Source organism: Petaurus breviceps, unplaced genomic scaffold (assembly GCF_028583685.1).
Source record: "Petaurus breviceps papuanus isolate PSGF00001 unplaced genomic scaffold, PetGlider_PUasm1.0 91023, whole genome shotgun sequence".
NCBI lineage: Eukaryota > Metazoa > Chordata > Mammalia > Diprotodontia > Petauridae > Petaurus > Petaurus breviceps.
This window is the reverse complement of record NW_027187398.1, coordinates 2,666,997-2,691,008: the sequence shown is the minus strand read 5'-3', so window position 1 is coordinate 2,691,008 and position 24,012 is coordinate 2,666,997. Positions and strand designations below refer to the sequence as shown.

General features: G+C 47.2%; 1 protein-coding gene across 13 annotated transcripts in view; it reads left to right on the top strand.

Moving 5' to 3' along the window:
- The window catches only part of BCAS3 (BCAS3 microtubule associated cell migration factor), a 795,613-nt gene extending 771,800 nt beyond the window's left edge, over nucleotides 1-23,813 (top strand). For 9 of the 13 annotated variants that reach the window (XM_069077894.1, XM_069077887.1, XM_069077886.1 and 6 more), the window contains 2 exons: nucleotides 7,179-7,244; nucleotides 22,980-23,813. In XM_069077894.1, the coding sequence (XP_068933995.1) occupies nucleotides 7,179-7,244; nucleotides 22,980-23,128 (215 nt within the window). In that variant the 3' untranslated portion in view covers nucleotides 23,129-23,813. Of the gene's footprint in view, nucleotides 1-7,178; nucleotides 7,245-19,803; nucleotides 19,898-22,979 lie in introns of all 13 variants that reach the window. The other 4 variants (XM_069077892.1, XM_069077883.1, XM_069077893.1 and 1 more) reach the window with 2 other exon arrangements.
- The last annotated feature ends 199 nt before the right edge of the window (nucleotides 23,814-24,012 follow it).

The window sequence follows — 24,012 nt, the reverse complement described above, 5'->3', positions numbered from 1 at the left end:
GTCCTTTAAATACAAATCCAGTACTTTTTCTACCATTCCATGGTTTCCACTAACCCATCAATAATGCGTGGCCCCACCTCTCCTTCCACCCACCACCCACCTCCCCACTTCCTTCCCAGGACCTCTGGAAGAGCAATTTTTCCCTGGACTTGACTGTATTAGTTTTTGGAATCTGAGCTAGTGAAAATTGTCTCCCTCCCCATACCTTGTAACTTTTCCAGAAGCTAGGATGTTTCAGCCAGCTTCTATGTGCCATTTGCACAGACTGAAGACTGGTCTTGGCCCCTTGTCAATCAATCATTCAATTAAAAAAAATTATGTTGGTTTTTTTTTTTGCGTGTGTGCTAGGTACTGTACTGGGAGCTGAGAATACAAAGACAAAAATAAATCCTGCCTTTAAGGGGTTTACAGTCTAGAGTGAAGACAACATGTCCATATGTCAAGATAGGGATAGGTACTGGATCTGTGATGTTATTGGTAGAGGGAACTGCCAGGTAAGGAAACTCCCTCTATCGAGGCAGGTACTGCTTTCAGATAGTCTTAGAGAGCAGCCTAGAACATTGAGAGGTGAAATGACTTGTGCCCAGGGTCACCCAGCTGGTATGCGTCAGGACTTGAACCCAGTCTTCCTAGCTTCAAGGCCAGCTTCCTCTCCACTATGCCACACTGCCTTACAAAGAATACCTACAAGGTATATACTGAATGTCCTTCTACAGGATACTGACAAAATATGGGTCATTTGTGGAAGATGCAGAAAGATTGTGTGTTGAAGGTATCACTTGAGCACAATGACTGTTCATTCCACAAGATTCTCTCCCTGCTCTCCCAAGTCCAAAAGGAATGGAGGAGAGATTCTTAATGCTTTTGTGTCATGGGCCCCTTTGGCAATCCGGTGAAACCCATGGACTTTTTCTCAGAATAATGTTTTTAAATGTATTAAATGAAATGCTTAAGATCACAAGGATCACCAGAACAACAATAACAATAAAATCATATTGAAATGCAGTCATCAAAATACTTTGTAAAGCAAGTTCCTGGACCTAAGGTTGAGAACTCCTGGGTTAGAACAACCGCTAGCAGAATCCTTTGTGAGGCCCGTTCTCCTGCTCTTCCTACCACCCCCCCCCCCAGCAGCCTCTCAGCACCTTATCCTAATGCCAGTGGGCTCAGTTGTGTGTCGTGGAGGGATTAGTGAGTACCAGTGAGTCATGGTGAGTTTTTTGAGGGGGGCTGGCAGTGTTCCATCTGTCTGACAGCTATGAGGTACAATCAAGTCACCATAGCCTTAATGTGATCTACAAAACAGGGGGAAAAAAAACAAAAACAGGAGAAATCAAGATTCTGCTGTCCCAGGGGCAGCTAGGTGGCGCAGTGAATAGAGCACTTGAGTTCAAGTCCGGCCTCAGACACTTAACACAAAAACTAGCCATGTGACCCTGGGCAAGTCACTTAACCCCAATTGCCCTCCAAAAAATATAAGATTCTGCTGTCCCCCTGATCAAAGAGATGATACCACTCTTTGGTTTATAGGTTTATTTTTCGGTTTATATTCTCTCCCTCCATCTTCCCCTGATTATGACTCAATTTGGATAGCACTGACCATGTCTGCTGTCTTTTTAAAAGAAAAATAAAGTGGCCCAAGATATACAGGATAGTAAGTTAGGTAGAGTGCTATAACATCAATCTGTTTTCTTCCTGACTGTTAACAATCGTTAACAGTCTCTGCATTTGCACAGACTCCAGACTGACTATTAGCTCAGCAGCTCTGCCTTCATCCTGAAGTAAGAGCCCAATGCTACCCCTCCCTGGGTGCAGTGCCTTCCTAAGGAAGTGCCCCATTATATACCCTCACACGCTGAAGGCAACAAAGCATCCAGGACCAGTTAGGCAAGTGAAGAAAAATCTTGGTCAGAGCAAGCTTTCTTTGCCTCTGATAGCAGCCACTTCCCAACCCCCAAGCTCAGGACAACCTCTTGAGATGGCCTGAAGGACAAATGGACAAGGCAGCATTCTCAAGTGGTTGATTGGCTCTGACATGCACTTAATGGCCAGAGATAAATAGATTCCTTTAATGCCTTACCAGTTAGGACATCATTGGCACGGAAATTTGTATAGTAATCAGGATTGATACACTATTTATAATGGTATCAATGAAGGATGTAGTCACTACCCTAAACTCTATTTGCTTTTGTCCTTGTAGCTCTTAATCTACAGATATCCCCATTACAATTGCTCATTATTATGTGGATTCATATAGAGCTGATGTTTATATAACTCATCTAGCATGAGTTCTTCAAAGCTTGGTCAAAACCTGCATTCAGGAAAGGATAGCCCGTAAGGTGCGCGTTTATCTTGTCCACCAGTCATAGCCTTTCAGTGACTAGCACAGTGCCTCTTAGGTGCATAATAATAAATATTTGATGAAAAATGAATGAATGATAGTGCTTCTTTGCAGTTTGAAGCCTGACTTTCCTTAGTGTTGGTGGCTCTACCAACATTAGTCATCATATCATAGGTTTGATATTTAAGTGCAGATTTAAAGAGGCTGGTTGATGCCTCCTAGGCACTCTACCTATATTATGAATACTGTCATGGCAGTGTGGTACAACTGACTTCCTCCACATCTGGTTAATTGGGTCATGGAGAACTTAACTTACTTTACATTCAGCATTGCTTTTTTATGTTAAAAATAGAACTGCTCATTAAAATAACAATAAATTAATTGCTCACTCTCAGAGTTAGATTTTAAGAAAGAACTGTATTATGGAACTAGACTTAAAGAAACACTAATACCTAGGCACACATTAAGTACCTTCTCTATCTAGACTTCACCTCTTTCGTTTAACTGCTTAACTAATTTCTAGTAACTTTTTATAACAACTTTTTTTTCTTTTTTCTCTAGTGTATAATATAAAAAAGCCTAATTTTTTAAAGTGTCCATGTTGCTTTTTGCTTTGCAGCTCTCCGGTCCTGCTAGTTGGTGTTCAGCTCTCACTAAGTAACTAGTCTCTCTGAAGTTGAGGGACCTCTACTCTATTACACAGAGCTTTGATTCTTCTAGTGGCTTTTTCTTTTACATTAAAGTATGGAGGCAGGCGTGGGTTTGGGGGAGGGGGGGTGGGGAAGCGTGGGAGAATCTCTGTTTCCCCACCACCATTTTTGTAAGCCTACAGGACTCCCTCATTTGGAGCTTCCTTTTCCTGTGTCTCACTGCTTCGTACAGAATGGTAATAAGGATACTCTTTACCTATGTTGTACATTTTGCAAGCTGGCTATGCCAGTTTTACAAACTGTTTTCATTTCTTGAAAAGACTCTGCCTTTATTTCTTGTGAGTGATCTAATTAGTCTTTAAGTATAGACACACAGTAGTTTCAGTCAACCAGAACTTATTAAATGCCCCCAAAATGCAAGGCACTCAGCTAGATGCTGTTTCTTAACACAAGTCTTAGCTTTAAGTTTAAAACAAAAAACAAAAGCCTGAGCAAATAAACTTCATAGGTGAGATTCCCCCACAAAAAGGATCCCTATCTATCCTAGCTTGTCTTTCAGAGAATCTGAAAATGTAGTCTGCTCTGTCATAAATTTTAAATTCTAACTAGCAAAATATTATTAATTGCCACCCCCCCCAGTTCAGAATCCAAGACAGTCTGATCTAGGCTGGGCTGAAGTTAAAGTTCTAGGAAGGAAAGGTTTGCTTATTAAATGAATAGTTGAACCAGGCTTCCAGGTGGCTTATTTAAACTCTGAGCTGTTTTCAAGTACATTAGGACCAGCTATTTGCATGTAAAGCAATCAATGTAGTCATCACAGATTATTTTCATCCATTCATTAAGTAGATCCAGAAGGGCGTCTACATGGCTATACTTTGTTATCAGCTAGTTAAAGTAACCTCGAAAGAGATAAAACTGTATTCCAATTGAAACTGACTATAATTCAGACTTTTCTCCAGGGCAGGGATGCCTGCTCTTACAGGTCTTTTTGTGAAAATTGATGCTTCTTCAGCTGTGTTCCCTGATTCATGATACTCCTAGAATACCTTCTTTCCTAAGGCCCTCAGACCTCCTGGCAAACACCACCAGTTTTGAGCTGGTGACAGCAGGTTGGCTGAGCTCCTGACCTCTTCCCAGCTTTGCCATTGATGGGCCTGTTCTGAGTCCTGGGTGTTTTTTTGTTCGTTCATTTGTTTGTTTTTTTCCGTATGGCAACCCCCAAGATGCATACTTAACTATTACATATGATCGCAAACTAACCTCAGTCAGGAAACCCATTAGCCACCAGAACTCCTCTTCTTTCTCAATTGCTACCACTTGGGACATCCCTGAATCTCAGGGGCTAAAGTTCCTACTGTTTTATGAGACCCTGGCCTCAGGATCTACTGGCCTCTTTCAGCGCCCATCTAGTGTTGTCTGAGCCACCAAGATGGCCTCCCTCAGAGTAAGCCACAAGGGTCCAGATGGTGGTGTTCCTACTTTAAGGGCCAACCTGCTCGTTCTTGTCTGTTTTTCTCTGATAAGGTGGGGCCAGTCTGGGAGGGTTTTTACTTCCCTACATGCTGCTGTTGGGGAGAATAAATGTGTTCCTTACCTTTGAAGGAATTTGTAAGTCTTCAAGAAACAAAGGAAAATGTGACCCTAATCATTCGTTAGCCTCTATGTCAAAGTACCTTCACCAGTAAAATGAGGGAGTTGGATTGGATGGTTTCTAAATTTCCTTACCTCCTAAACTGTGATATTCTGATTCTTTTGCAGGATCACATGTCATTTACCCCCAAAATCCTTCATATAGCATTCAGCAGTATAGGTTGGTTCTCAGTACATTTTTGGTAGTGAATAAGTGAATGAATGAATGAATGAATGAATGATGAAATCCAGACCACCAGATGGCACAGAGGAGGTAAAAGGAACAAGGAAATAAAATATCACAGGAAGGATTATTATCGACCTTAAAGAGCAAACCTAGAAATCATGGTCCAGATTTTGCACTATTCCTAAATGTTTTTATTTTTCCCCCTGGGAAGCCCCAAACTGGATAGGAGAACAACTTTTCAAACCTTAGAAAAACCTATGGATTTCTGATTAGGATGGTAAGATTTTCCTATGCTTTGATGGGTCCCTCGTCACCAACTGGGGACCAGCTGAATAAGGACAATATGTGCGCAGTGACTCAGCCATGTAGAGAAGAGCCTCACATGTCATGGTGCCCTCATGACGAAGCAGTGTTCCAGTTAATGATGGGCTAGACTTCTTAAAGATGTTCCCAGCATGAAAGGATGAATTCTTAAGGGACTTTCCAGCCCAAGGCAAGGGGGTGGGGGGAGGCCACAAGAATGTGGAGGGAGAGTGGGCAAATGCTGAACTGCTAATGACCTTGTCCAGCCCTAGAAATTTTCGTTGCTTTTTTTTAATTAATTAATTTTAGTAGAATTTTTTAGAAAAATAATTGGCTACCAAAGGGAAGTCTTGTCTTTCTGTTCCTTCTTTCCTCAAAGGTTTGCCATTTACTACCATCTGCTAGCCTCAATGTTTCTAGAACTGATGTTGGTATGGAAAGAGCACTCATCAGAGAACCTCCATTCAAATTCCACTTGTGCCATTTTCTACCTGACCAACCTTGGACAAGTCATTTGACTTTGCTGGGCCTCAGTTTCTTCATGTATAAAATGGAGGGCTTGGACTAGATTGCCTCTGGGATCCCTTTCAAGTCCAAGTCTTTGAGCTTAAGATTCCATTAACCTAAGATCATGGCTGGTTAAAATTTACTGTCTTTCTCTTAGGTCTCAGTTTTTACATTCTAGAATCCTCAGAGCAAAATTTTGAGGCAAACAGACCTCTGTCTCTGGAGTCACAGAGAAGGATTTCTACACATATACTAAGCAGAATGTTTTCTTTTTTAATTTTATGAACTTCTGTGCTCTCAGGGTCCATATTGTGAAACTAAAGTAGATCAGTATCCCTAAGATGGCTGAAAGGAAGCAAAATCTTGATGTCTTTAACGTAACATTTTGTGGGCCTTTCTGGGCACCCACACCCAGGGATAGCCTGAAGCCCATGGTTAGTTTTTAGATTTTTTTCTCCCACTCTTACCTCCTTCCCTGCCCCCTCACCCCCAGGGCCTGTTGCCCCCCCTCCCCCCCTCCCCATGGGGACATTTTGAGGTCTTACTAGTGGAAAATTACTGCTCGCCTCCCACTAGCTCTTCCAGGCCTCGCGTGTCTTGCTGGGTTCTCACTAACCTCCCTCAAACTTTTCCCCACATGTATTTTATTTAGCGTAGCTTGATAGCTTTCAAATTCCACCCCTCCATGCTTAATTGAATTTGGGGAGAGTACCCATCTATTTGTTCCATTTATTCAGGATGCCTTTTTCCACTCTGTGCCCCGTGAGCTCATCTTCCTGAAGTACTCCCATCATCTCCAGTCAGTCTCAGCACATGCTGTCTCCTCTCTGATGTGTGTGGAGCGGTTCTAGGCGCTCTCTCAGTGGTGTTCATCCTCGCATGCGCATGACAACATACTTGACCTAGGCCTGCCGCTGTTAGAGAATGGACAGGGACCCCTTGAAAGGTTTGGAGCCTCTTTGGCTTCATATTTTATTCATCTCCAAGTCATTGAGAGCCAAACAAGGATACATTTAATGCATCGTAGCAAGTCTCGACCGGCATTCCCTAGTTTCCCAGGCAAGCCAACCAGCCATGCTGTAGGGGTGCTGCCAGGCGGGTTTAACTCCATGACTTATTTCCTGGGAATCTTGGCCATTGGCCTGCCCTGACCACACTCTGCCAAATGAAGCATTTGTCTTCCTGCTGCCAGAAACCAAAAACTAGGTACAGAGTAGGCCAAGGTAGACCAGTTGCCAGCTCCCCTTCCTCCTATCCTATCCAGGATGAATAGGGACAGTTTGAGAGGAAAGGATGAAAAAAATGGGTATAAAACCTCAGGGTGAATTGTGGTCTGGACTATTCTCTTCTCTTGGGGGAAAAGCATAATGGGCTCCAAAAAACATGAAGACCTGAGTGTGGTGTCCCCACCCTGCCCCTCAAGCCACTTGGAGTCCCCAGCAGCCCAACCAAAGCAGATAAACTGTCCAAAAAGGTGTTGTTTTGGTCCCACATTGTTTTACTGTCTCAAAGATATTTTTTTTTCATTCTTCTTTAAAGAAATATTTTATTTTTAATACAGACACAGCCCTTGACGTAGCAGTAAAAAACATCACCCCCGAGAGACACATGGCTGTGAAATGTTTTGGTATGTAACTTCCCGCCTTCAACCCAGGTCTGACAGATGCACAAAATCAAAGACTCTCGTTGGTATCAAGGGACCGCCCCATGGCTGGGTTGGCCCCCTGGCTGCTTGTGCTTCAGGAGCCAAGGGGGAGGGGGCTGGAGCTAGGGGGAGGGGTGAAGAGCAGGCAGCTGGCACACATTCCTTTCTCACCGTCCACATGGGCATGATGTGGCATTGAAGAGCTGGAGATAAATTGGTGGGGGAGCCGGTGGGGGGGAGAGTTTCTTTGAGAACCACCACCCCCCTTTTAAGATGGAAGTCAAATTTAGGATTCTGTTGTGCAGAGCAGGGAGGTCACTAGGCTCTAATGCACTTACCATTGACTGCCCCTCTTGTAGTGCGTCTATTAGTGAGTAATTGGATTTGTACCTATTCATTTGCAGTCCCTGCAGGAGCTCTGAGCTGGCCCCCAGCATAATTGGTGCTGTCTCTATTTTTACATCATTAGATTAGCCCCGACTCCTGGCCACTTGTTGTCTGCGCTTGTCTGTCCATTTATACAACCTAATGTAACACAAAATTCATTACTGATCACATTACTTTCAACTCTGAAGCTAGCCTTGTGATAAACATTTGGTTAACCCCTTCCTGCCCGTGGGACAGGCCAAGAGGACAAATGCACTTCCACTCAGCAGGCAAATCAATATCTTAATACACCAAAGTGGAATTGCATTTCTAGATTTGTTATTCCTCCTGGAGGAGCAAATGGAAAGGCTGGTCTGCACCCGGCGGGATTGAATAATGAATGGGGCCCCGGCACCAGCAGCACGTCTGGGCCCCGAGCAGAGAAGCCAGCATAGCATCAGCTGTCCCAGGGGCACCTCTGGAAGTCATAGGGGCTTGTCATTTCCTCTTCCACCCTTTTCTGTGGGTTTACAGTCTTGGACTAGCATCCTAATGGCCAGGAATGGCAAGACTGGGCCTGGTCCCTCTATGGTCTCCTTCCCCAGGCTCCCTTTCTGTTGTTCTCTCTTACCAGGCCCAGAGAAGCCTCTCACTGCCTCTGTAAGTCATCCTGGGGCCCCTGAAATGGCCTCTGAGCTGTGGGGGTGGTGTCTCACAGCCATTGTTTGCTCTGCTTGGATGTGCCCTTTAAGGGAAAGTCCATGGAAAAGGACCTGTGGTTGAGGCAAACCTATTTGCTGCCTTTATTAGTTTTTACCAAGACCTTGTCCAAACCCAGTGAAGTCTTGAAAGTTTGTTTACTGTATTATTTATTAGTTAGGTTCATTAACAACGTACCCCACCCCCCTTACCTCCAAGACATATGGACGAAAACCCAGATGCCATGAGGATATTAAATTGAATCTAAGGGCCAAAAACTCTATGAACCTGTTCATAAAATTTACCTTTAAAAGATAACCAAAAACCATTACTGCTCAGGACTTGGTCACTCATATCCCTAAATCTTTCTGAATGAATCATGTCTATTTAAAGGCAAATGGCCTAGTAAAAAGAGTGCTGGACCTAAAGTCAAGAAGAAGTGAGCTCAGGTCCCATCTCTGACACTTGGTAGCTGTGTGATCCTGAGACAAGTCATTTTATCTTTCTGAACTTTAGTTTCCTCATCTGTAAATTGGATATAGAAATAGCTCTGGTACCTGCCTAGAAAGGCAGAGTATAATAGTGGGTAGAAAAATGACCTCAAAACCAGGAAGACCCAGGATCTGAGTCCAGCTTCTGTCAAAGACTAGCAGTGTGAACCTGGACAAGTCATTCAACCACTTAATGCTTCGGGTAATTCCCTGATTTGATAATGTATGTAAAGCACTTTATGAACTTTAAGGTGCTACATAAATGTCAGTGATGATGATGGTGATGATGGTGATGTTGGTGATGATGATGATGATGGTGATGATGGTGATGGTGGTGATGATGGTGATGATGGTGATGATGGTGATGATGATGATGGTGATGATGGTGATGGTGATGGTGATGACGGTGCTGTCATATGGAACCTGCAGGTTTAGCACACAGAATGACATGACCAGGCAGACAGCCTGTAGACCTCAAACAGGTGCCTTTGGCCACAGCTCTGAGCTACACATATGTTAGAGAAAGAGGGCAGGGTTGAGAAGGGGCCTCCTGTTTTAAGGGGCAGCAAGTTAACGTTTCCTTTTGCAAAAGCACACAGCCTCCCACTGCTCCACGGGTTCCCTTTCTGTCTCGGAGGAACAGCCACACCAGCTCCAAGTCATTGTCCTGAAGGGCTGTTTATGTCGAAAGGAAAAATACCCCAAGTTATTGAGAAACCCTCATAAAGCCTGCACCGCGTTCATTAGGAGAAATACACAAGTCAAAGGAGAGGAAGTTGAATGGGACCTATTACATCCAAGCCATAAATCACCAAGTAATAGAACTGTAAGCAGAAGGCACTGGGTTGGATGAGCACACATGAGCAGGGCAGATTCTGGGAGGGAGGGAAGATGAGGAAGACCTGCTTCTTCTAAGTCAACAGGAGGTAAGAAGAATGCAGCCATTTGAACTCACCCAGGGCTACTGTGCCCTGGTTTTTGGACAGCTCACCCTCCCCATTGGAAAGAAGTGTGTCCTAGAGCTCCCTGAAGGCAGAAAAATCCACAAATGCTTTGCTGAGTTTTCATGTTCATTCTCAGGCAGGAACAAGGAGAGTCAGAAATAGGGCTTTGTCTCCAAGGCAAGCCACGAGGATTCAGGAGAGATCAGAGATTCTTAGAGGTAACAGGGGAAAAATCTCAGAGCCCCAGAGGTGATTGGCCCCATTTTCCTGTGTTCCTCTTACTTTCTCCATTGCTTTTCTATGTGATTTCCCCAGAAATACTGGGCCAAGATTGGTTGACACTTCTCTAACTTTCATTGTAGGAGAGGTGACATCTCCTGAGTGTTCAGTTAGGAATCAGTTGACCTGAATCTGAAAACTCAATCTTCGCCATAGGACAGTCACACCCCTCCCCCATCCTACCCGATTTCCTCCCCATCTCTATCACTTTTACAAGCTGTGTGATGTTTAGCAAGTCAGTGAAACTCCCTGAGCCTCCTTTCCTTCAGCTATAAAATGAGGCATCTGAACTAGATGACTTATAAAGTTCATTCTAGCCCTCAATCCCTCCCCACAACATACACACAATTTCAGGGAATTGTTAAGTGATCATGAAACTAGAATGAGCCAAAGTAGCCCTGGGGAAGGAAATCATGGAAGCTCTATCATTGAATCCTGAAGAGCCACAAATAGATTCATATGTGGGATATGCCAGGAAGCAAGCTTCACCCATGGGTGATCATGGAAGCCAGACAAAAGCCTGGTAGGGAAGGAAGGACCCCCATTCTTTGCCCTGTACCCCCAGAAGGCACAAGTTACACAACTAGCTAAGATTGTTGTTCTGCCATAACCTGTTAGTGTCCTCAGGTAAGTGTGAGGATCAGAGGACTGATCCATGGCTCAGGACCACTAGACCATCACTGCTGTGGCAGTAGGGCAGAACAGAGGGGGGCGTGAGGGTGGGGAAGAAACCTGGTCTGTCTATCCAGTGGTACATTTTAATTCCTTAGTCTTAATGGAAGGGGGGGGGGAGGAAAAAGCCACATCTTACTGAATTCTTGGCCTGCGTTATTGAGAATTTAATTATGTTGGGGCATTTGAATGAGAACCAGATGAGGTTCAGGCAGGCCAGGCAAGTGTTCAAGACGTGCGGTGTCTTTCTTAAGATCCAAGGGCCCAGTGCCCCCTGCCTCATGCCCCATCAAGGCTGCTTTGTGGCTCAGACAAACCAAAATGGACCCTCCTGAATCTGGTCACTGGGGCTACAGGAAGAGAGGGAAATTCGGGCACAGTGGCCAAACATCTGGTCTGAAGAGAGGGTCCCAAGCTCCCTCCTCCTACTTCGGCTGCTCCCCTCCACTAGACTTTCCATATCTTCCCAGGACCTGGGCCTTGTTCCCTGCCTTTCCTCTCTTACTACCCCCACCCTACTAAGCATGCACACTCGGCATCTCGGCAGATGTGCAGAAATCATTGTGTAGCCTTCCTCCCAGCTAGACATTCTTTCTCCACAAGGTATGCCTGCTATGTTGCTAGGACCCTGGGTCTCCCAAAAAGAGAATTTCCTCAAGTCTCTGGCTCTGCTTTTGTGCAAATGAGCTGCAGGGGAGGAAGCAGAAAGGTGGAAGGTGCATTTCAGCTTTCTAGAAATATACTCGGGCCTATTTATGCCACTTGGGAACGTGTGGGGAGCCTCAGTACCTCAGGGAAACTGTGTATGTTACACAACATGTAGTTGTGGGGCTGAGCAGGGGAAGACCAGGAGTAACAAAGTTTATTTTTCAACCATAAAATCACAATAGTAATAAGAAGATTTTACATTTATTTACATAATACTTCAAGTCCTCCAACATGCTTTCCCCATTAATAATAATTAACATTGATATAGTACTTTCAGGTTGTAAAATATTTTACAAATACTTTCTGATTTTATCTCATAACAGTCCTTGGAGGTAGGTGCTATTATCCTCATTTTACAGATGGGAAAATGGAGGCAAAGAAATGTTAAGTGATTTGCTCAGAATCCAAGTGTTTGTGACAAGATTTGACCTCTGGTTTCCTGACCTCAGGTGTAGGACTCTGTCTTCACCACAACCTGGGGAGTAGGACAAGGCAAGTATCAGATGAAGGAACTGAGTCATAGAGAGGCAGGTGACTTGCCCCAGGTCACCTAGAACATCAGTCAGAAGAGCTAGGACTCTGAGCCAAGTCTCCTGATTCCCAGCCAGTCTGCTGATCTCAGTCTCTGATACCTATAGAGCCTAGCTTAGAACTTTTCCTGACCCTGAGAGCTGACTAGTAAACATGACTTTAGCCCAATTCAGGAAGGAACACAGAAACTCAACGGTACAATCTCCTGTCCTACCTGGACTGGACTGACTGGCTTTTTCTTTATATGATATATATATATATATATTAAAAGATGGGTCAACTTAGGTGTTAACCATGGTCAGTAGTTCAATCAGATGCCTATCAGAATTCTAGGATTTCACCAGTCTAGGAGGGGAGGGGGGAGGTGAGGGTTCCTTCCACCAAGGCAGGCTATAGTGCCCTTCATTCTTTAGTAGACATTTTTCACGAGTTGCTATAGCCAGAAAGTGTAATTGCTTTAGGACCCCCCTGATTGAGAAGACCTTTTGGATTTCTTTTGTCTGCTTCTGGTAAGAATCAAAAAGGCCATAGCCAGGCCCATGCTTCCTAGTTCAGTCAGACCCACCAGGGCTTGTGCTCTGCTGGTATGACCTTCATCAACCAGATGCATCTCCATGCCTCAGAGAAGGATCTTAGTGAAGGAAAGTGGCTTCACTATCTCTAAACATAATCCTGGAAGGAGTCTGAGCAGATCAACCTTACATATCTCCAACTATTATCCAAATTTATTCCTTCTGCTGCTCTTCTCTGCCTCTCCTTATCCCCATGTCCCTTCTCCTGACTTACCACCTCTGTCCCTCCTCTCACTTCTCTCTACCTCCCTATTTCCTCCAGTCCCTGCCATCACACCCCTACCTCTCCCTTTCCCCACCCCTCTCCCCAACTCTGTCATCTTACAGGACACTGCCTCCCCTCAGATCAAGAAAATTAAATACAGAGGTCATTGGATTGTCAATGAAGAGCTGGAAGGGTCTTTATCCGTCTGACCCATTCACTTTGCAGATGAAGAAAATAAGGCCTAGATACAGAAATTTTTGTTTCTTTGGTGCTTAAGGAGCCACCTCTGATCACCAGTCAACAAGAATTTATTAAGCACTTATTATGTTCCAGACACAGCTAAGAAAAAGCAAAAACATTCCTTGCCCTCAAGAAGCTTACATTCAAATGGAGAAGACAAAACGGACATAAACAGACATAGACAATGTAACACAGAGAAGGAGGAATGTAGGGGAAGGCACTGCCAGGTAGGGAGGCTGGAGAGGACTTCCTGCAGAATGTATTTGAGATAAAACTTGAAGGAAAGGATTCTAATAGATAAGGGGAAGTAGGAAAGGCATTCCAGGCAAGGGGCATAGCCAGTGAAAAGGCCCAAAGATGAAAGATAAAGTGCTGTATATGAGGAAGAGCAAGGGGAGAGTCGGAGCAGGCATTAAGGTGTAAGAAGACTAGAAAGCTAACAATGGGCCAGATTGTGAAGACCTTTAATTGAGTTTATATTTGAGCCTAGGGGTACTAGGGAGCACTGGAGTTTATTGAGGAGGAAAATGGCATGCTCAGATACAAGTTTGAAGATGGATTAGAATGGAAAGGGAAGAGATGATGGGTAACCATGAACCAAAGTGACTGGGAAGACAGTGGAGATTCAACATAATAGAAGTTCAGAAATGGGGTAGGGGTGGGGCAGGGAAAAATTAGTTCTGTTTTGGACACAATGAGTTTGAGCTGTTTATAGGACTTCCAGTCCAAAATGTCCAGTAGGTGGTGGGGGATGTGAGACTTGAGCTCAGGAGAGAGATTGGAGCTGGATGTATAGACCTGGAGTTCATATGCTTAGACAGGCAGAGATATGGGAATGAACAAGATCACCAGGTATGGTGAGAAGAAAGAAAAAGGGCTGAGACAGAGCAGGTCTTTTTCTCCTTTTCAGTTCTGAGTGTGTTGTCCTCTCTCTCTCTCTCTCTCATACACACACACACACACACACACACACAGACTTTAGGATACCTATCCCTCCCCCATTGTGTAGGAAGAGCTAAGGATCAACAAGTTGAAGTATAGATGCCTTGCCGAGCCTCTGTAACCACTCCTCCACTGAGTCTTTGGAAGGCAAGTCTGCCTGTCTTCTCCACTGTTGGGAGGAGCAGTGAAAGCTCAGAGGGAAGTCCGGGCTCTCCTCCAGCTCCACTGTAACATCTCCAGGAGCAGTGCAGCAGACGCTGCCATATGACCACCCTGAGTTTGGTGGGTTGCCATCCCCTTTGATCAGAACTTTTAGTCAGCCAGGAGGCAGCTAAGAAACTACGAGTGTGTGTTCCTTTATGTTCTTGGCCCTGAGCCTTGCTCATCGTGGCTCTTGCTTCCCCGTATTGGACATTGGAGGTCAGGACTAAGGGCTGAAGTGTGTATGAGGGAAACCAAGTTGGGGGCAGGGACTGAGTTTCAGGCACACCTTAGGCACTTTGGACCCGGAAAGCCTGGCTCCAGCCCAGAGAGCAAATGTCTGATTATAAGTGGAGGGGTCTCTGATGGGCTGCCACCTTTCCTGGGAGAAAGGAGTAGTTATGACTGAGGTCACCATCAAGCAATGTCAATCTGTCATTGCAACTCTGACCATTCTCCTGGTGTCTTCCAGGTGCTCAGCCTCAGGTACTAAGCTGCAGAGATAACTAGACCCAAATGACTGCCCCTTCTCCTTTGCCTGCCCCTAGGAAGCAAAAGACCAGAACCAGGAGCTAGCTGTTATCATCACATGGTGATCCGGACCTTACGCCCCCACCTCCCACTTCAATTTCATGCTGCCTCCTCCACTAGCTGTTTTACCAACTGGAGTCCTAAGAATGCTGCCCTTGTGAATGAAAAATCCCTCCACAGGAGAAAAGCTCATCCCAGACCCAAGCAGGTGTAGGGAACCTGTGGCCTCAAGGCCACATGTAGGTCCTCAATTGTGGCCCTTTGTCTGAAGGACTGCGCTTGAGGACTTACAGGCCACATGTGGCCTCAGTGCCCCAGGTTCCCTACCCCTGCCCCAGAGTTTTCTCCTTGACCAGGATCTTAGTTAGTGGAGTCACAGATTGGGGACGGGCAGTGTCTGGCCAGGGTGGGTAGGAGGTGCTGATGGCAAAGTGAAGAGAGCAGCTTCCAGCCTGTTTCCTCAGCCATGGGGCCAAAATTAGATCTGGTGGAACTTCTGGGAGTTATTGATATGTTGGGTTCTGTAGCCACAGGACCACAGTGTAGCTAGCCACTATTTGGCCAATATTTGGTGGATTTCTGTGGGCCCTCATCCCAGAAGAGGTGACTGAGAGCCAATGAGAAAGACAGAGAAGTACAAGGACACACAGAGAGAACCCTTGGGGGTCCACCATTGCAGAGCTGCCCAAGGGCTCCAGAGGGTGGGCTCACAGTAGGGCAACGTTGAGGAAAGGGACCCCTCCCAAGGGCTGGCATTCCTGCCTACATGCAGAAGAGAATCCTGGCCCTCTTCAGTTGACCTCCTTTAGCTCTCTGTCCTTTCAGCCTCCTTAAAAGTGCTCTAAGAGTTGAGACTGGCTTGGGTTTTCTGAGAAAAAACAGGAACTAATGTCTCTTTTACCAAGCTAAACCTTCACAAGAAGTTGTGGGTTTTGGCCTGGCGAACTCCCCATTCTGTCTTCTACCTCAGATTCAGAACTGCCCTGTCTCCCTGAGAAACTCCTTCTCTCCCACTCCCACATAACTTTCTACCTCCTCCTCTGCTCTAATAACATTAGCCTGGGCACTGAAGACTTTCCTGGAGTTCGAGGGTTCATTTAAGAAATGGGCTCTAATGCAAACAAGGAGCGAGTCTTTAATGAATGAGCCCCTTCCTCTGCTCACCCTCTAAGGGAGTTTGGCCTGACCCCATGTCCAAAGGAGTCACAGGTCCAAGAAGACAATGAAGTGTAGTTTCAGAGTCTCTTGGGTGGGAACAGCCTTCCCCACATACCTCTTCAGGTATGGAACACCCCCTAAATCCCAAAGATCTTTACTACTACCAGGGTAGGGCCAATTGAAGCTGAAATTGAGCTTTCCTAGCCCACTGTTCCACCTCCACCCCACCCCCCAGGCTTGGGCAGGCACCACTAGCACCACTGAGCCTGGAATGGTGGGGGTTGGGGAGTAGGGGCAGCAGGGTGCTGAGGCCAGCAATCAATGAGTCAGGACAGGGTAAGAAATTTATTTTACAGCTTCTAGGAGGGCATTTGCAAAGAGAAATAGAAGAAAATTAAAAGCAATAAACAAATACCTGCCACCCTCATTCTCTAGGCCATTTCTTGATTAAAAGGAGAAAAGCCATAGGACACCTGGGACACTTAGGACCTGGCGAGGCTAACCTGGCATGGGCCCTAGGCTGCGGGGACACCTGCTGGTGAGGGCAAATGGAGAGAGAAAAGCCCATTGAGGTGTTTTCTTCTCTTCCCCCACCCTGCCCCCACCCTTCTTACCTGGGCACCACTGCTGCCTTTCTGGGTCCTGGACAGATGCCAAGAAACAGGAAGGGATAGGGAGCTTAGTGTACAGTCCCATGGATCTCAGGGGGTAAAATAAGGCCCCCTCAGCTGTGGCATGTCTCCTTCCTACCCCCTTGCTTCCCCATCTTTTCCATGTGTTGGAATGGGTAGGTTCTCAGTTTGCTTTCCTTGGAGTTGGGGGTAGGGGTGGCCCCAGCCTCTGCAATACAAACCAAACACTCTCCTAATCCCTTTAATGGGCAGCACTGTGGAGGCCATAAAGCAGCCTGACTGGAGCCTCGGCAGCAATGAAGGGCAGGAGGCCATGAGCCCTGCAGCTGCTGCTCCTGCTTCTGCCCTCTCCCTCCCCCACTAGGCCGACGAGAACCTTTTCAGTCCTAGGGGCTAGAAGCCCTCACTTGGCAGGGCAGCTCCGTGTTCTCAGCTCCGTCCCATTCCTCTCTGCCTTCTAACAAATAGAGCTGAGGGCTCTGGAGGTTCAAATTTAGATGGAAGGAGGAACGTGAGAGCTAGCTAGGCCTCACCTCCTTCCCCCACCTGACTCCCTGGCTGGCCAGACCTGTACCTATCCATCCACCCACAGAGAGGCCCAGGGGTTTCTAACTGAACCTAGGTAATGACTTTCTAATGCCATTCTGGGGGTGCTTTAAATGTGCTTTCCACTGAGCAGTAGAGACTTGAAGGAAATCTTGGCCTGCCTCTTAAAAATTCTGGATCTCAGAGCTAGCACTATGTGCTCCCCAGCCCCACCTCCCCCCAGGCCTGGCCTACACCCCAGGCCAGTACACTTTTAAGATTCTGGGCTTTTTGAAGTCACTGACAGATTATGAAAAGTATAAGTTTTTTGTGTCAGCACACTAGTCTTCTGAATGGCTCACTCCTCTGGCCAGGTCAGGGACCTAGGGTCATGTACCCTGGGAACTCAGCCATGGCAGATGAGCCTTCTCAGATCCCTCCTGGCATCTCCAGACAACTGCCCAGCTGGAAGGGAAGGGCAGAGGGCTCTGTGTGGCCTAGACTTTGTGAGAAGGTGAATCTAAAACAAGAGAAGGAAGAACCACTAGGCCAGGCCAGATGGGAGCTAGATGTTGGGTGTCAGTGGGAGAGGACATGGGATGGGGGAAGGTTGGACACATCATGTTGTGGGTCCTGAGCAGTGGAGCCTTACTATGTTTTCCCTGGACACTGAGTGGATGTGTCCCTAGAGAGATGTTCACAACTGAGGCTAGACCTTTTAAGATGGAATGGCCCTGTTAAGGGCCTCTTGGGCCCTTACCTTCCTTGCAGACATTTTTCAGGCATACAGTTTTTGGTCCTAGAGAAAAAGGAGAGAAGTAACTTGATCTTGCCCTTCTTCATGTGTCCCTTTTTCATCCCTGCCACCCTTCTCCCAAGCACCTGCCTCTACCAGACAGAGCCCTCCTGTAGGCAGGCAGACATTTCCCCAGGTTTGGCATGCTCACAGGCCAACCCTCACTCCACATACCTCTTCCAGAAGGGTTTTGGATTCCTGTTCAGGTGTAAAGGGAGGATATCATTGAGAGACAGGGACATAGGCAAGGACTGGAGCTCTGCCTGCTCTGATACCCCCATACTGGAGTCCAGGCACCCAACAAAAACAACAGTTCAGGCCTCCCAAGGCAGCTGTAGCCTGCTACTTCTGGAAGAGCCCCTGTGTTAACACTTATAGGAGGCTCCTACTTCCTTGAAGACTCATATTCCTTCTCCCAGACTCTCTCTCTCCTAGAAGTCTGTGAGTAAAACTTGGCCTGTCTCTGAATTCTTCCCAGTTCTTCCTCACCACGAACTCTAACTCCCAAACCTGTTCTTTGTTCTCCCAGACCCTGAGGAGAAGTGGCCTGGCTCTCTGTGTGTCCCTGTACTTCTGTCTCTTATTGGCCCTCAGTCACCTCTTCTGGGCTGGGGCTGAGAGGCCACAGAAATGCACCATATTGGTCAAATAGTGGCTAGCCAATTCACTGTGGCCCTGTGACCACAGAGCCCAACATATCAATAGCTCCCAGCACTTCCACCAGATCTAATCTCAGCCCTGTCCCAGAGGAAGTAGGCTGGAAGCTGCTCTCTTCACTTTGCCATCAGCTTCTCCTACCCCGCTCCTACCCACCCTGGCTGTCTCTCTTGGGTATCTTTGCATCATCATTCTACATCCCAACATTCCTCAGTTCTGGGGGCCTGGATAGCCAGGGGCTGAAGGTGTAAGTCTTATTTTCTGCCATAAATCTTTGAGAGAGCCAGACCTCAAACACTAGAAGGGGTATATTCACTCCTTTAAGTGGTGGGCTAGGCAGAGGTCAACATAATGTTCTCCCCACAATTGCCCAATACCTTTCAACACTTCTCTGCTCCATCCTCTGACCTATATCTGGCTCCAAGGGACAGCCATCTTTCCTTTCTGCATTCTGGCCCTGTACATGCCGATCTAAGACTGACTCTGTAAGGAGTCAAGACCTCTTGATCCATTGCTGAACCTTGTGTGAGACTGGTTACATGAGCTAGTAACATCACCTCTTTACCTCTCCCATTTTGCAGATGTGGAGAATGGCATGTCCTGTGCCCCCAGGCTCCATGGGCACAAAGTGTGTCTGGATACTTGGAGTAGGGTTGCTTTGTTTCTGAGCTAAGGTTATTTTTTGGGAGTGGTTGTTACTCCCAAGCACTTGGGGGGGGGGGGTTAGGGGATGGGATGTCAGAGAAAGCTGATCTCCAGCAGCCCCAGTGGACAGAGTACATTATTCTGTTTCTGAGGGACCCCGTGTAGATCCCTAGAGACATGCAGGGGTGAGAAATTTGGTGTACAGTGTGTTATGAGTTACAAGATGAGACCCTCATAAGTCTTGGAGGGGAGAAGGAAGGAGGCCCAGCTTGTGCTATGTCCCTCATCACACACACCTGAAATTTCCCAAGAGAATAGGCTGATCACACCTTACCCACTTTCACCCAAGATCAAGCACTGCATGTGTTTTGGAGTAAGTTGTAACACCCCACTCCCCTTCCCCAACTTTGCATTTGCTGGATGTGTGGCTCCCAGACCCCTTCCCCACCTCCTTCATTCTACTGCTTCCATCTTGGAAGCCTTCCCAGTTGGTCATCCCCACTCCTCCCTTCCCAGGATTTCCCCACAGATCCCCACATGCATGGCAATGTCCTCATGAATGGAAATTCTCCATAAAACTGTAAAACTTCCAAGTTTGACTTCCTTCTCCTGACACCCTCTAAAACCTGCTTGCAAAATGAAACAAAACAACAACAACAAAAAAAAACCCACCCTAAACCTATATGCCTCTTTAGTTATGCCCATATCTCTTCAAAATAGATGCCTCAATGCTTTTCTTTTCAAAAGGAAAAAAAAAAGGAAAAAAAAAACAATCTCATCAGCCCAGCGTTCGTGAACAACCCTACAATAACAAAGCATTGTGCGTGCGTGATGGAGGAAGGTAAGGCAACATTTTTCCTTTTCTAGCTTACTTAACCAGGGCTGGGTGGGGCAGGGGATAGAGAGAAGCCAAGGACCAAACACCCTGAAGCTGGCTTCCCTCAGACATATACTTCCTCTGTCTCCCTGGGGCCTTCTAGGAGAATTCCCAGGTGTTTGACCAGAGAGTCCCTAGTTCCCTAGATTCCCCATGATTGGCCTAGTGAGGGGAATGGAGACTCATGTCATGAATTCACACCCCCCCCCATCATCTCTACTCTTTTAGGGCTGATGGGCTGGACATCCTGCTGATGTTGGCAGAGTTCTAGGGGTCCTCTTCTCCCTATCCCCACCTCTCCCTCCCCTGAGTGGTTTGGAATAGATTCATGTATGGTGTTCTCTGGTTGGCGCCGTGGTATGAAGTTGACCAGTCATCCGCCAAGGGGACAAAACTCCAAGTCTTTGAGCTGCCTGAATGAATCCTGCTTCCCTCCGCCATCTTCTTTGTAGTTTGTTGACTAGAATGGCTAAGAGATCCAGTTCGTAGTAGATGACAGAGCATCCAGGGGCCAGCACATTTGCCCTGTAAAATTCCCCCAGGCTGGAGTGACTGGCCATGTGGCAAGGGCAGGAAAGGCAACCTGAGACATACCAGTACCACTGGTGCTTGTTCACCAAGCATGGGGATAGCAGCTGTCCAGAGAATGATTGTCAGAGGCCCAGCCCTGTCCATCTGCTTGTAGACCCAACCCTGGGGTGGGGGTGGGGAGCAGAGGGAAGGGGAGATGTGCTGTCTAGGCCTGTGCTCTCTGGTTGTCTGTTTCTGAAGCGCCTTGTCCTGGGCATGCTGGCATTCTTCTTTTAATACCCTAAACCTTCCTCTACCCTGGCCCTTGCTGATGTTTGGAGGATGATAAAGTTCCTTCTTCTCCTAGGTACTGACTTTAGAAAGCATGGGGAGGGGGGGAGGGAAGGAAGGTGAGAATCTTTCAGCACCCTCCCTACCCCTCCTGCCATGAGCTCGTTAGCTCACCTCCTTGCTTTGCCAGCCAGTCTTCCTCTCCCACCCCCCAACCCGCCGTCTTTGGTATAAAGAAAAAGAAAGACCTGGAGAGATTTCAGAGTGCTGGGGAAGGAGGGGGCATGGAGAGGGTGTGTGCCTCTCTCCCCCTGCTCATGAATCCCTGAAGCTCTTGGCTGTTTGCCTTTCCTGGTTTGCATCTGAATTTCCTTCTCTTCTTCTCTCTGTCGCCCATAGCCTGTGCCTTATTGGTTGGGATAGGGATGAGTGGCAGTGTGGGGGCATAGGGGAGATTGATAGCCAAGGGGATGTAGGGGCTCAAACCAACGGATTGCCTTGTTTCCTGCCCCCTCCCTGTCCCTCACCTTGGAAGACCAAGCTGGGCACTGCCATCCAGAGAGTAGCACCTGGAGTGGACTCAGGTTTCATCCCTGGGACCTGAAACTACCAGCTCCAGCTGTAGACTCACTGCCTTCCACAACCATCACCACTCACTTAACTGCTTTCATTCTCTTGCAAAAGTCACTGAGGCTTTAGGGACCCTTGGAGGTCCCCAAGACACTTTCAAGGGATCCTCAGAGTCATAACTTTTCATAATAACATAAAAGGCTATTAACCACATAAACAAAAGCTTTTTGGGAGATCCTCAGTAATTTAAAAAATAAAAAGTAGTCCTAAGACCAAAAAGTTTGAGAACTACTCATCCCAAGGAGGGAATTGTAGACCTCTTGACTCTTTGGATGCTGGTTACAGATAGCACTGGCCTGCAGTGGTTCTCTGGGATTGTGGCCCCACTGCTTTCTGGCTTGGCATCTGTGCAGGCTTGGTTTTACCAGTGGTGTCCAGCCAGGGAGGCAGGGCCCCTAACCAGACAGGATAAGTACAGCATCAGTGTGGGCTTAGCCACTCCTAGCTGACTGAAATTACTGGCTTGACTTCCTGAGCTCATGGCACCAGGGAGGAAAGGAGGCCGTCTTGCAGTGGTGCTGCTTGCTGACAGGGTATGCTATGGGTCAGCTTCTTAACAGTGCGCTCCTACTCCAGGCTGGCATGATGGCACACAGTGGGTAGCCACAACTTAGTGGGCAAAGAACCTTGTTAAAGAGCTCAGGGAAGGAGATCAGGATCTAAGAGGGAATCTCTGTATCCTACTGGGAGTGAATGAGTGCCCTATATCTCAGCCTCTGTATTCTGTCAGGCTTTATATTCTGGGACCTCTAAGCAGCTTGGAGAGGAGAACAGAGGAAGCTTAGCAGCTCTGTGGTTATCGATTCACCTGTATGTAACTTCCCCCATCTCCCTACTACCTAACCCTATTCTGCCTACAGTGGTAACAAGAGGTTTGCCAGGAGGTTCCAGAGGTAAATTGGGCAAATGATTGACAAGAGGTGGTGTGTGTGTGTGTGTGTGTGTGTGTGACAGACAGGGAAAGGCAACCTCAAAGCAGGGCCACCCTCACTTGGGTGCTCTTCTAGGGCTAGGAGGGCCCAATAGGCAAAGTGCCATAGTCTGGGGTTGGCATGGCAATGGACCTATGGACTTTGAACCTTGTACTAAAAGTACAATATGTGTGTTGGGAGGGTGGGAAAGGAAGGAGGGAGCCATGATTGATTCTTCCCTTCTTCAGACACTGTGGTCCCATTACTATACACAGGCACAAGCCGAGCTGATAACTAGGGCCCTTCCTCTCTGCTGGAGAGACTGCTCATGCATTCCTCCGTATTTCTGCAGTCTGCATGGATGTATCTATATATGCACGTGCATGGATCTAACTGTGTCGTACATTGGCAGGGTTAAAAACACCTTTGGCCTGATCTTGGTGCCCCACAGTGAAGTCAGACCTCTATCTTGCATCCTAAGCTCCAGATGGGCTTCTGGTCCCATCCAGAGGCATAGGGGTGGGACAGCCAGCTGAAGAGACAGCAGTGACATGCCTGGATGGTCGGTTGGGTGTCAGCACAGACAGCCAGACTTCTGTAACAGCTGAGCAATGCCAGCCAGTCCCTGCCCTTCAGGGAGAACTTCTCACTCCCAGCTCTCAGGCTGTGGCCTTGACCTGGGGTGTCTTCTTTTTCTGTTGCAGAGCTCCAGCGAGAGGGAAGCATCGAGACTCTGAGTAACAGTTCAGGCTCCACGAGCGGCAGCATCCCACGCAACTTTGATGGCTACCGGTCTCCTCTCCCTACTAATGAAAGCCAGCCCCTCAGTCTCTTCCCCTCTGGCTTCCCTTAGCCTCCTCCAACAGTAACAACTCTATTTCCAGCCATCCTGCCCCCACCACGGGGAGGACCTGGGGTTGGTTCCATTCTCCAGCATCTGCTCTCCTTCCACTGACCACCCTACCCAAGCACACTGATGAAGAACCCGACCTGTTCCCCCGTCCATCCGCTGGGACAAGAGACAGCCAGTAAACATGCTCTACATCTCTGCAGCCTCTCCCTCCCTCATCAGTGTGGCCAGGAGGAGACTGTCTCAGTTCCACCCTCAGCATTGCCCCTGTTCTTATACACGGGATCTGGTGGGCCAGCAGTAGAGCCCAGAGCTCCAGAGGCTGGGGGTAGAGAGAAGATGGATTGAGTTGGGCCTAGAATCTGGCTTCTCTAAGCAGGGTGGCCACTGTCCCTCTTCCCTCTGATATAACAAAGCATTGCTTCGCTGTTTCCCTTCGCCCATTTCCCTCCCGTTGCCACATGAACTGAGGCCAGGAGTATTATGGAACATGGAGGGAGAAAGTTGTCTCTCTTTTCCAACCCTACTGCCCCTTTGGCTCATGGGAAGAGTTGGTATTTCTTACAGTTCCCTGTTTTATCCTAATCCTGTATTAAAATTCAACTCCTCTATTTGGTGAAGGAAGCCATGGTTATTGAAACTCTGTAAAGAAGTGCACGTCTTGTCCAATAAATCAAGCTGAAATCAGGTTTTGTGTCTCTGAGCTGGTGAGGGGGGCAGAGGGGCTCCTCCCCAGGGGCTGGACTGAGCCCTGGGGCATAGGCCCAGCTGTCCTATCACACATATCCTTGTGACCAGCCTTGGTTCTCTGGAAACACAAGGGGAGGGGGAGGTAGGAATAGGAGGTGGGAAGAAATGTTGACTTTTGACTCTGGCATATGGGCTCT